Raw genomic sequence first — 14197 nt, 5'->3', positions numbered from 1 at the left:
ATCTACTTAAATGCAAAGGGCTTTAGTAGGCACACACAAACAAATATTTATGTATCCCTATGTTAAAGTGATGGTAAACTTTAATGAATCAAAGCCCAGCATCAAAAAATTATCTTAAAAACCAGAGGTACTTTAAGTTATTAAAGTTTACAAAAAGACGCTTATTTTATAAAATACTTTTACCATTGCATTATGGAAAAACGCTGATACTCTGCCCGCATCTCCTGCTTTCTTTAGCATATGGATGACGAATCCGGCTTTCGCCAATCGATGTGTGCCCCACGAGCTGGACGGCAAAGGGGGCACGCAACGATTTGAGGAAGCCGGATTCGTCATCAATCTGCTAAAGAAAGCAGGAGATGCAGGCGGAGGATCAGCGTTATGTTTACCATAACCCAAAGGTAAATATTTTAGAAAATAAGCATCTTTGTAAACTTTAATGAATTAAAGTGCCCCTGTTTTTAAGATCATTTTTTGATACTGAGTTTTAATTTAATAAAGTTTACATTCATTTTAAAACCCTTTGCCTGCTCTTTCTTTCTAACACCTGAGATCTCGTATCTAACTTTTGTGTGCAATATTTTTTTTGAATAATTTTTATATAGTGTTATTATGTAACTATACTTTGTAATGTATTTTTTATGTTTTGTGACACCTTTTTTGTTTCGGAAAACAGTTAACCACAGCTCTGAGGACGCGGTAATCATTCTTGCGTAAGTCGTGATTGTGCTCACACAATTACGTTTACTCTCAACTTGTAATACGAGCGCAATTTAACATGCCCGCAAACAATCTCGAAAACAAGATATCGCTTGCGTGAAAACGTTTGTGCCTAACTTGTAATCTGGCCCTTAATATTTTTAAAGCCCCTTTAAAGTATAGGAAAATACCCTAGAATTGTTATTTCCAAATGAAATTGCAACACCTCAGATCCAGTAGGATTGTCACTGTTTGGGAGGTCTGCCAGCATTCCCGCCCACATCTTTCTCAAGCCAGGACAAATGTCCTGGTTTGTAGGGAGTACTACACCTGTCCCACCTTATGAGACGCCCACTGCCACTTCACCTTTGTACAGGTCCTGCCCATAAGCCTTTTCCCCTCCCTGTTCTGGACAACGCACAGGAAATATTGGGAGGCACATTATGGTCATTAAAATAAGGTACTCTACAAAAGGTTTTTATTATTTGCTTAGATCTATGGGAAAATAAAAACACATTGGGCCAGATTACGAGTACCGTGCTAACATTTACTTGTGAGCAAAAATAGGTTGATCGCGGGGGTTTGCGAGCGTAAGGTTTAGCACTTGTATTACACGTTAAAAGTGAATGCAATCGCGATTTACGCTAGAATGATTACAGTGTACTCAGAACTCTGGTTAACTGTTTTGCAAAAAAAATAAAAAAAGTGTCACAAAACATTCAAAATCTAAGATTTTTTTTTTATTTGTATTTTTTTTTTTAATTCTACAAAAAAGTTATAAGGGCTCAAAAAGGCAGGCAAATGGCTTTAATATAGAAGTACATACATTTTTAAATAAATATATATATATATATATATATATATATATATATATATATATATATATATATATATATATATATATATATATATATATATATATATATATATATATATATATATATATATATATATATATAAAGGAGTTGGGTTCCAGGCCCCTCTCAAAATTGTCATAAGTAACACCTTATACGTTATTTTTAAAGCTTTGAAATGAAGACTTTAAAGGCTAAACAGCATTATAAACAGTATCAAATAATCACACAACACAGAATATATAATTAAACTAAGTAAAATGAACAAAAACATTTGCTAAACAGCATTATAAACCCAATAAAATCACACAACACAGACTTCACTTGCATTTTTCTGCAAACAGTTCTTTCTATGCATTCCAATCTGGACTGATTTATAGACGGGAAGATCTTGTTCCTTTGAAATGTGCTTAATATCTCAGGTCTGGTTAAACTGATTAATTTCAGCTTGCTTGGCTTTGCTGCAACACAAGCGGACAGCTCCACCTACTGGCTATTTTAATAAATGCACTGCTTCTCAATAGCAGTCACATGACTGGAAAAAAAGGTTGTTATTCTGAAACGGTGTAAATTGAACCGTTGTAAAACGAGGGCCACCTGTGTGTGTGTGTGTATATATATATATATATATATATATATATATATATATATATATATATATATATATATATATATATATATATATACATATATACATATATATATACACACACACACACACACATACATATATACATATACATACACACACATATACACAGGATATAAATAGTCTACACACCCCTGTTAAAATGTCAGGTTTCTGTGATGTAAAAAAATGAGACAAAGATACCGTAAATCATTTCAGAACTTTTTCCACCTTTAATGTGACCTATAAACTGTACAACTCAATTGAAAAACAAACTGAAATCTTTTAGGTAAAGGGAATTAAAAAAATAAAATAATATGGTTGCATAAGTGTGACCACCCTTTTATAACTGGGGATATATATGTGTGTGCGCTTTGGAGCTCTTTGCCGTTAAGTAGATGAAAACGTGAAAAAGCATATATGCAATATTCATATTTAATAAAGTGTTAAACTGAATTTACTGTAAATATTTCACATTCCAATGTTCTGCACATAGCAAAATATGTTCTAAATATTTTTAAATACATACTCCTTTATATATCTAGACATTATATATATATATATATATATATATATATATATATATATATATATATATATATATATATATATATATATATATATATATATATATATATATATATATATATATATATATATATATATATATACATATACACACACACATATATATATACACACATACATATACACACACACATTAAAAAAAGTTGCCCAAGAGCTAGTAGTCCCATGAAATTTCTTAGTGGTCCCACTTTTTTAACTCCAAATTTTCACAATGTCATACGTAAACTTGTATTACGCTGTTATACGCTTCTAATATACATTTGCATTAAGAATAAAACACTCTTTGTATACAATTATATACTAACAACTATTTTAAACCTATTCTCATACCTAAAAAGAGAAAATTCTTGTTCACATGGCAGCAAGCTGAGGCAGGAATAATTGCACACACATACATATATAGCCAGGGATACGCACAAACACTCTCACACACTCTCTCACATACGTTCTCTCTTACACACTCGTACAAACTAACTCCCACAATCTCTTACAAATAAGACACACACACACACACACACTCTCTAAAACACTGTCACACAGTTTCTCTCACATATATTCTCACTTTCTCACACATGCACATCCTATTTCTTACTCTGTCACATTCACATATTCTCACTAACACACAAACTCTCTTACACACAACTGTTTTGCAGTTATTATGGAGGTGGCACATTTACTGTAGCACCCCTACTTCTTAAAGGCACTAACAGCCATACCTTTACAAGGTAGTTTTTTTTACATATCCTGTGCTACAGTAGGACAAGGAGAATGATAAATAAGAAAAGTAGAAATAGGTAAATATGATACTCTATGCCATTTCCACTGTGCAGCCATTGATAGGGTACAAGTAAAGGTTACTAAAAAAAAAAACATGATCTTTTTCAGGCAAGGCATATTTTATACTATTAAGATCTTCCACAGCTGCCCTTCCACCGTGTGTGTGCAACACTTACAAGCTTGAATTAACTACTTGTTGCTTCAGATTCCCGGATTCCTCACTTCTTTTGTTCTTTGCATTTACGGCTGAGATAGCTATTGAGGGCCGGCATCCTTACCCTGTACTCACAGACTTTGCCAGCTTTCTCTCATAGTGCTACCTCAATTGCTTCACCTGCACTTTCTCACGTACCTCTGACGCCATCCAGAAGGAGGGGCTTCCCTACAGAGCTTATCCTTGAGGATACAGACGGACTCCTGAATACTCCCTGACTTGATCAGCTCATCAGGACCCACTACGTCACAGACGACATGGAGAGGTGATACGCTCACCTTTACTTATTCCTCCAGCACCGCGGACTACGAAGTATTGCCTAGTCGGTACAGCCAATACAGGGATGCCTTGGAGAGGTGAGACACTCACCATCACGCCATTGATTGGCATTCAGCAACCCCCCAGCAGATCTAGAGGTACGTCACTTATAGAGCATAACAGATTCACAGACACTTTGCCGGTAGCAAATTCTATTACTCCCACAATAAGACCCAGTCATTGTCAGCAGAGCACACTGACTTTTAAAGGTTACCAACTTATTAGTCTCAGCCTGACACGGGACAAGTACTACATTTAAGTGTACTATATTGACTGCTGTTCGTCAACACGTTCTGATACCATTGTATTTGCATTCTTAAGAGACACAACAGTTCTGAGACTCATACAAACAAGCATATATTCCTCTACTGTATCATATTTATACTGACCAGATTATGGGGATTAATTATTCATGTATTATAGATACCTTGTTTTCTGTTATATATCCCCTCCTATCATTTGAGAATATTGACATGAGAAGTGCAGTATTACTGTAAGTATACTGCAACAGCCTCTAAAATGACTTTGTTATTTGAAAATTGTTTTTATATATATATATATATATATATATATATATATATATATATATATATATATATATATATATATATATATATATATATATATATATATATATATATATATATATATATATATATATATATATATATATATATATATATATATATATATATATATATATATATATATATATATATATATATATACACAGACCCAAAAAGAAGGAAGTACAACCTCCGGCTAGGGGTAGTTACCAAAAGTTACCCTCCCCTAGACTGTGTAGTTCAGTATACCCTTATCCCGCACTAACCATGTAGAATTCAGTAATGCAAATCAAAGCAAAAACGATGATATACAGCTTAACCAACATACATTTATTTTTCAACAAATTGCAACAAGCAGTTAAATTATGATAAGTCCACTGGACAATAATAGTGGGTACCCATTAAATTTACAGGGAGATTCCTATTTAACGTTAAACCAGAGTTGAATGTCTCATCCAATTTTATGCTCTGTGTCCCATAACCTCTTGTATTGATTTTTATTCCACATATATGGCCCTTTGAGTGAATTTTTCAATGTGCACCCCCACGGCTGTAATATTGGTTACGTTGCAACTGTTAGCATTATTTAACATACAGTTCTGTCCCGCAAGTTAGGGCCTCTTAAGCATGGGGTTAGTAAAGCAAAGCAGTGTTATACAGCCTTTTCTCAAAATCCTCCAGATTTGCACTTAAGGTAACGGAGTATAATTCTCGCCAAGGAGTAACGCCATCCACAGCATGTTCAATTTAGCAGCATCTGCCGTATAATCTTACCCTCCTTCCGATCATCCGTGATTTGTGCACTGTCCCATACAGACTTACGTGGGGTCCCTGGTGCCACATCCGTTAGTCTTCACCCAAGTTACTTGCATCATGGCCTATCAGTTTGTGAAAATTATGTCCCGTGGAACTTTTCAATCTTGTTGCGTCTGCTACGAGCATTTCACCCCAAACTCTGCACGGGGCTTCGCCCGGCTTGTTTCAGTGACGTAATTTCCTCTCGGCATTCCTTTAAAGGGAAATTGCTTACCCTTCAGCCTATCGGGTGAATTTGAAACTATGTTTCTAATAAACTGCTTGTGGCACTATTTTATGGCAATTTGATGCAAACATTTATGAAAACAATTTAAAAAAATAATAAAATGGCAATGAAGAATTTGGACATTTGACAGTACATAATAATTTATATACACTTGTATTAATCATCATCTTTTACCTTGAGCTTAGAAAAAAAGTTTCCAAGGTGGAAAACACTATCATCCTAGAAATGGGGCTAAATTTAACTCCTCATTCATCCCCCTTGGTTTTAGGGATCCCAGATTAAAAACCCACTTCCCTTCCTTCTGTAGTAGAACTTTTTCTAGGTTCCCTTTCCTCTCTCCTAGGTCTACCAATTCCAGACCTCTAAATCTTAGTTCATCTTCATTGCTATCGTGAGTCAGAAAGAAATGCCTTGCTACACTACTGTATTTTATGCAGTTATTTTTGATGTCCCTTTTGTGTTCTTTTATACGCTCTCTCAATTCACAATAGGTTTTTCCCACGTAAAATTTTGGGCAATTACATTGGAGCATATAAACTACCCCTTCGGATCTGCATATAATGTGACCTTTTACCAGGGCCGGACTGGGGAAAAAAAGCAGCCCTGGAAAAAAAAATTGAAGACCAGAGATATATAGATATAGATATATATATATATATATATATATATATATATATATTTTATTTACAGACATATATACACATATAAACATGCCCATCACCTCTGCCATCTCATAACAGGTATATTTCACAAAAGAGGGCTGCAAAATATATCAAACATTGTAAATAATGTCACTTTGCTTTTCTCAAAGTTTTCTGAGCACAATATATCAATCAATAGAGTACCGGCACCTTTTCTTTTACACACTGTAAAACACACTCATACACACTAGCTTCCCCAGACACATCACATACACACTTTAAAACACACTCACACAGCCATTATCACACCACTCACACAGCCATTATCACACCACACAAACTCACACACACACACACACACAAGTCCATTATCACACCAAACAAACACACACACACACACGACATTATCACACCAAACACACTCATACACACTAGCTTCCCCAGACACATCACATACACACTGTAAAACACACTCACACAGCCATTATCACACCACACAACACTGTAAAACACACTCATACACACTGTAAAACACTCATACACACTAGCTTCCCCAGACGCATCACATACACACTGTAAAACACACTCACACAGCAATTATCACACCACACACACTGTAAAACGCACTCACACAGCAATTATCACACCACACACACTGTAAAACACACTCATACAGCCATTATCACACCACACACACACTCATACACATTGTAAAACACACTCATACAGCCATTATCACACCACACACACTCATACACTCTAAAACACACTCACACTGCCATTATCACACCACACACACTATAAAACACACACATACACACTGTAAAACACACTCATACACACTGTAAAACACACTCATACACACTGTAAAACACTCATACACACTGTAAAACACACTCATACAGCCATTATCACACCACACACACACTGTAAAACACACTCATACAGCCTCATACACACTGTAAAACACACTCATACACACTGTAAAACACACTCATACAGCCATTATCACACCACACACACTCATACACACTGTAAAACACACTCATACAGCCTCATACACACTGTAAAACACACTCATACACACTAGCTTCCCCAGACACATCATATACACACTGTAAAACACACTCACACAGCAATTATCACACCACACACACACAGTAAAACAATCATACACACTGTAAAACACAATCATACAGCCATTATCACACCACAGACACTGTAAAACACATTCACACTGTAAAACACACTCATACACACTAGCTTCCCCAGACACATCACATACACACTATAAAACACACTCACACAGCAATTATCACACCACACACACAATGTAAAACATTCATACACACTGTAAAACACACTCACACAGCCATTATCACACCACACACACTGTAAAACACACATACACTCTGTAAAACACACTCATACACACTAGCTTCCCCAGACACATCACATACACACTGTAAAACACACTCACCCTGCAATTAAAACACCACACACACACTGTAAAACACACATACACACTGTAAACACACTCATACACAGCAGCTTTCCCAGGCACATCACATACACACTGTAAAACACACATACACACTGTAAAACACAATAATACACACTAGCTTCCCCAGACACACTGTAAAACACACTCACCCTGCAATTAAAACACCACACACACATACACTGTAAACACACTCATACACAGCAGCTTTCCCAGACACATCACATACACACTGTAAAACACACTCACCCTGCAATTAAAACACCACACACACTGTAAAACACACTCATACACACTGTAAAACACACTCATACACAGCAGCTTTCCCAGGCACATCACATACACACTGTAAAACACACTCACACAACAGCTCCCCCAGACACAACACATACACAATATAAAACATACAATACTGAGATATCTCTGCATATTTATTAAGATCATTACAGCCTTACCTCCAGTCCACACAGCCTCTGCGGTTCTCCCTTCTCAGTGACAGCAGAGTCCTGCAAGCTGCATAGGAATCTCGGCTCCTTCCTACTAGCAGCAGGAAGCCCCTCCCTCATGCACTGATCTACCTACTATGGGCACTGAACATTGATTAAATCTATGAAAGTCAGGGGCCAGAACATAATATTTGACACAATATGTAAAAGGTTTATATTTTTACAATAAAATATGTCTGGTTAGTAGTTACTTCATCTCTTTGTGTCTCTGTGTAGTGTACCTGCCCCCCCCCCCCCCCCCCCATTGCAGTGAATATGGTTTATTCCATTATGAAAGAGGAAGTGCCGGGGTCTGTGTAGCTGCATAAGATTGTGTAGGACCTGCTGCGCTGCGCAGGGGAAGATGAGGAAATTTATTTCAATTTATTAACTCCCACTGGGGCACACTCCCTGCACAGTGTAATGTACAGTCTCAAATGTAAACTGAGCTGTGCATTACGATGTGCATATACAAAGTATGTAAAGCAGACAGCCATGTGTACTTGCTTAAATTTCTAAGAGGCACCCGCTAGCCCAATTCCTTCCGGCCACCACTGACACCGGCCCAGGGGGTGAGCAGTTAGTCCGGCCCACAGGGATTTTTCCCGGCAGACCAATCCGGGCCTGCCTTTTACGCTATGCTGATTTCCTTCATTATCATTGAATGTTTTGCCTCTTAGCATGTTCTCACAAACTGAGCATTTGTTACATTTAAAATTGCCCTCGACTTTTGTATTGAGAGATCCACATCACATCCTTCTCGCCTTTGAACATACTAGATACGATATGATCTTTTAGATTTGGGGCCCTTCTAGGTGTAGCACTAGGTCTTGGCCCTACCATTGATCATTAAAAAGGTACTAATAAACCTAATTATTTTGTGTTTATTATATATTTTTTTATTATAATATAATATATATATATATATATATATATATATATATATATATATATAATATATATATATATATATATATATATATATATAACATTCTGCTATTTTTTATTGTAATATATATATATAACATTCTGCCATTTTTTTTTGTTATATATATATATATATATATAGAACATTCTGCTATGTGAATAACATTGGAATGTGAAATATTCATATTTGCATGTCTGGTTAGCACACTTGAGAATATGCGATCGTGTTTGCATGAGTAGGATGTTAGGGGGGTTCGCTCCTTTGACTTCTGTGAGGGAATACGTTAATGGGAAAAATGTTTTACTTTCAACTTGTAATGCGAGGGCTACCCAATGCGCGCAAAAACCTTACTTCTAGCAGAGTTAGCACAAGACCGTTAAATAACGTTCCACTAGTAATTTGGACCATTACATTATAAATATCACAGGAGGATTACTATATTTAAGAAAAAGCAGCCTTGTTAAATCTTATTTATTTCATAGAATGGTAATTAATTATTTAATTCACTTACAATATAATCCTTACCAGTTTGTTGCCCAGGAAATAGCTTGTGCTCTAAGTATCCTGGGATGCAAGTTTCCTGAAGAACTTTTACACTCTCTATTTCATGTTTCAACAAGAACTGTTGTTCTGATAATGTCAGGAAGCTATCAAGTTTATCTGGAAGAAAGAATGTATTCACCATATTTAATACAATTAATAATTACAGTGCAAAAAACAACTCCTTGAATTAACAGTCAGTAGCTATTTTATTCTAATCTCTATATATAGCAGGAAACATACACAACCCACTTTTTATCTTCATAACATAATGAGGAAACACTTCAAGGGAAGCCAAAAGGGGAAAAGAAAATGACAATAGCTTTCTAAAAGAAACTGAAGGCACTACATAGTGCTATTTCTAAACGTTCTGTGAGGTATATCATGCTACCTGCCTACACTAAAGACAAAAACTCCTCAAAGAGTGTCTGTGTGGGGGAGTTTGATTGCATACTGGGGTACAAAAATAGTCTATATTTGCATGACCCATAATGAGATGCTTTTGGTACTATGTTTGTCACATGTGTGCTTCCTTACCTTCTGGGGAAATGTTAAAAATGAGGTGAATTACAGTTAGCCAAGCCAGAGGAAAGCAGAGAACAACATTGGCTCCCTGTCAGTTTTTAAGTGGCATCAGAATTTGCTTTCAAGTTTGTGTTGAGGCTGCATAGAACAATTACAAAAAGGAAAGGACACTGGGAATTTATACACAGCTGAAAATGCTGTCAGTAAGCGTGACAAATAAAAGTGTATCTTATAATGCATTCCTAAAGAGGGATATAAAAGTGCAAAATTAAATGCTCTAATATGCGAGAGCCCCAGAGGCAGAACTTTTCACTTTCTACGATGAGATTTTATTAGTGACATTTTTTATTTAAATTAGACAGTTACACTAAAGCACCAGTTCTACTGCAATGTGTTGGTTAACTGAAGAATAAAGCAATGTTTAATGCTTTATAATATAAAATTTATAATACAAAAAAAGAAATTTTAAAATGTCTCTTGAATAAATTTTCCTTTTCTCTTGGTCTAACAGAAATGTAGTAATAAAAAAGATACAATGCTCATACTAACGTTTTACATTCAGAATAAACAGCTTTGCATACTGGCAAAGGCTAGGGGGCGGGTTTGAAAAAGATCTCTGAGAATCAGTCAACCAGCAATGTGCTGCTGCTTTGCAGCGCTACTGCATATTTGACTGCTCACTTCAAACAGCACTTTGCTCTGGATGCACTGTGTTAAGAAAAACTTACACACTGCAACCATAGCACAGCTCTGTTTCAACTGTCTAATGTGGAGCAGCACTACAAAGTTCAAGCGCTAACGATTCCTGCATGTGTCCTGTTCTTTCTGCAGACATGCTGCAATTTCTGTGATCACATCTCAGATCACTGTATGTTCTGCTTTGGGGGTGAGAGCATTTTATTATTATTGTACTTTTGCTTAAAAATTTAAAAACACATAGTTAAAGTCAGCTCCAGAGCAGCAATGGGGGCTAGCCAAATTTGATAATATAAGTGAATTTAAAGGAGTCTTAAAATGACAAGCTGAGTTGTGCAAGTTTAATTTTTACTTCCCTGTTGGTGCACTAGTTTATTCTGCCCAATGGAATGTGTGCCATAGCTTTGTGGTCCCAGGAAGAACTAAATATACTGTATGTGCTTTGGGGACTTCTGGTTAGTGGTATGAGGTAGGGAGCTTCATTGTCTAGTTATTCTTTGTTGAAGGAGCAGCAAAGTATTACTGGGAGCTATCTGAACACATTGTTAAACCAATGACAAGAGGCATATATTTGCAGGCACCAATCAAAGTCTTGCCCACAGCTCCTGAGCCTTCCTATGCATGCTTTTCAACAAAGGATACCAAGTGTACTAAGCAAATTAGATAAGAGAAGTAAATTAAAAAGATGTTTAGAAGTGTATGTTCTATCTGAATCATGGAGAAAAACTGTGGGTTTCATGCCCCTTTAAATTTGGCTCTGTGACATTAGACATTTTAGGAAACATATTGTTAGTGTATTTAATAAATATTAATATGTGGCCATTAAGGCTTCTAAAATATTGATCTGTAGCCCCCAAGTGTTAGGAACATAGATGTATTGATTACTCATAATATTTGTTATTTATGTATTTTTGGGGGAGGGGAGAAAACATACAATATTTTTTGAACAATTGTTTCTTACCAGCGTTCAGGAAATTCTTCCTGTATTCATAAGAAAATGTTCTCATTGATCCATGAAGGTCAGGTTTGGACAAGCCCACAACTTCTATTGCTTGTAGCAGTGAACATGAAGTAGCAGAGAGGAGAAGAAAGTTACCGTCGTCATCTTCTCCAGGATGGACTAAAACATGTGCTCCTACAGTAACAAAACAGGTTTCACTGCGTCAGTAAATGGAAGTGAAATGGTACAATATAGTTTTGTATCATATCCCAGCATACTGTCGGCTAGATTACGAGTTTTTGTCGGTAAGGCTTGCGGTGCTAACGAGCATTTTTTTCTCACCGCTCACTTAAGACAATGCTGGTATTACGAGTTTTCTGAAACCCAGCGTTAGTCGCAGAAAAGTGAGCGTTGAGCAAAATGTAGCTCCACATCTCACCTCAATACCAGCGCTGCTTACGGTAGCGGTAAGCTGGCTAAACGTGTTCGTGCACGATTTCCCCATAGGAAACAATGGGGCTGAGCCGGCTAAAAAAAAAAACTAACACCTGCAAAAAAGCAGCGTTCAGCTCCTAACGCAGCCCCATTGTTTCCTATGGGGAAATAATTTTTATGTCTACACCTAACACCCTAACATGAACCCTGAGTCTAAACACCCCTAATCTTACACTTATTAACCCCTAATCTGCCGCCCCCGACATAGTCGCCACCTGCATTATATTATTAACCCCTAATCTGCCGCTCCGGACACCACCGCCACCTACATTATACCTATGAACCCCTAATCTGCTGACCCAAACATCGCCGAACCCTAAATTATATTTATTAACCCCTACTCTGCCGCCCCCAACGTCGCCGCAACCTACCTACATTTAGTAACCCCTAATCTGCCGCCCCCAACATAATAAAGTTATTAACCCCTAAACCTAAGTCTAACCCTAACCCAAACACCCCTTCTAATTTAAATATAATTTAAAATAATCTAAATAAAATTACTACAATTAAATAAACTAGGTACAATAGTTAAATAGTTATTAACTATTTCATAACTACCTAGCTAAAATAAAGACAAAAGTACCCTCACCCTTCCCCTCACTTAAATATCGGTGCTTACCCGCTGAAATTCCTCCCCCATATTATATATTCATTCCTTTTCTTTTTGAGGCTCATAAAGAGCTACCCATCAGACCATCAGTTATCTTTTATACTCTTGGGCCTTTTGGTCTAAAAATTGTTTTCCAAATGGTCAGTCACATATGCTATTTTATTGTAAAATCTAGGTATCATTAGCCTACCTACTGTACACTTTATAATTGTCGAAAAATTCTGCTCAATTTTATTTGTATTTCTTTTTGTATTGTTAAAAGGTGATCTGTGTTTCATGATTGTTATGCAGAACATCAATAAACAAAAAAAACAAAAAATATACAAAAAAAAGTACCTGTAAAATAAACCCTAACCTAAGTTACAATTACACCCAACACTACACTATAATTGAATTAATTCCCTAAATTAACTACAATTACAATTAAATAAAATAAACTAAAAGTACGCAAAACAACAAACACTAAATTACAGAAAATAAAAAATTACAATTTTTTTAAACTAATTACACCTAATCTAATCCCCCTAATAAAAAAAGCCCCCCAAAATAATAAAATTCCCTACCCTATACTAAATTACAAATAGCCCTTAAAAGGGTCTTTTGCGGGGCATTGCCCCAAAGTAATCAGCTCTTTTACCTGTAAAAAAAAAAAAAAATACAATACCCCCCCAACATTAAAACCCACCACCCACACACCCAACCCTACTCTAAAACCCACCCAATTCCCCCCTTAATAAAACCTAACACTAACCCCTTGAAGATCACCCTACCTTGAGACATCTTCATCCAACCGGGCAGAAGTGGTCCTCTAGACGGCCAGAAGTCTTCATCCGATCCGGGCAGAAGAGGACCTCCAGGCGGCATCTTCTATCTTCATCCATCCGGAGCAGAGCGGGTCCATCTTCAATCCTGCCGACGCGGAGCATCCTCTTCAAACGAAGTCCAACTGAAGAATGAAGGTTCCTTTAAGTGACATCATCCAAGATGGCGTCCCTTCAATTCAGATTGGCTGATAGAATTCTATCAGCCAATCGAAATTAAGGTAGGAAAAATCCTATTGGTTGATGCTATCAGCCAATCGAAATTAAGGTAGGAAAAATCCTATTGGTTGATGCAATCAGCCAATAGAATTGAAGTTCAATCCTATTGG

The 14197-nt window shown here is 36.4% G+C and overlaps 1 protein-coding gene across 3 annotated transcripts in view; it reads right to left on the bottom strand.

Annotated features, from left to right (window-relative positions):
* The window catches only part of LOC128649606 (anoctamin-10), a 148982-nt gene that overhangs the window by 120852 nt on the left and 13933 nt on the right, over window positions 1–14197 (bottom strand). For all 3 annotated transcript variants that reach the window (XM_053702982.1, XM_053702967.1, XM_053702974.1), the window contains exons 3-4: window positions 11964–12137; window positions 9767–9901 (exon numbers count right to left, since the gene is read on the bottom strand). In XM_053702982.1, the coding sequence (XP_053558957.1) occupies window positions 9767–9901; window positions 11964–12137 (309 nt within the window). The remainder of the gene's footprint in view (window positions 1–9766; window positions 9902–11963; window positions 12138–14197) is intronic.

The sequence above is a fragment of the Bombina bombina genome, chromosome 1 (assembly GCF_027579735.1).
Source record: "Bombina bombina isolate aBomBom1 chromosome 1, aBomBom1.pri, whole genome shotgun sequence".
Lineage (NCBI taxonomy): Eukaryota > Metazoa > Chordata > Amphibia > Anura > Bombinatoridae > Bombina > Bombina bombina.
This window is presented reverse-complemented; position numbering and strand designations above follow the sequence as displayed.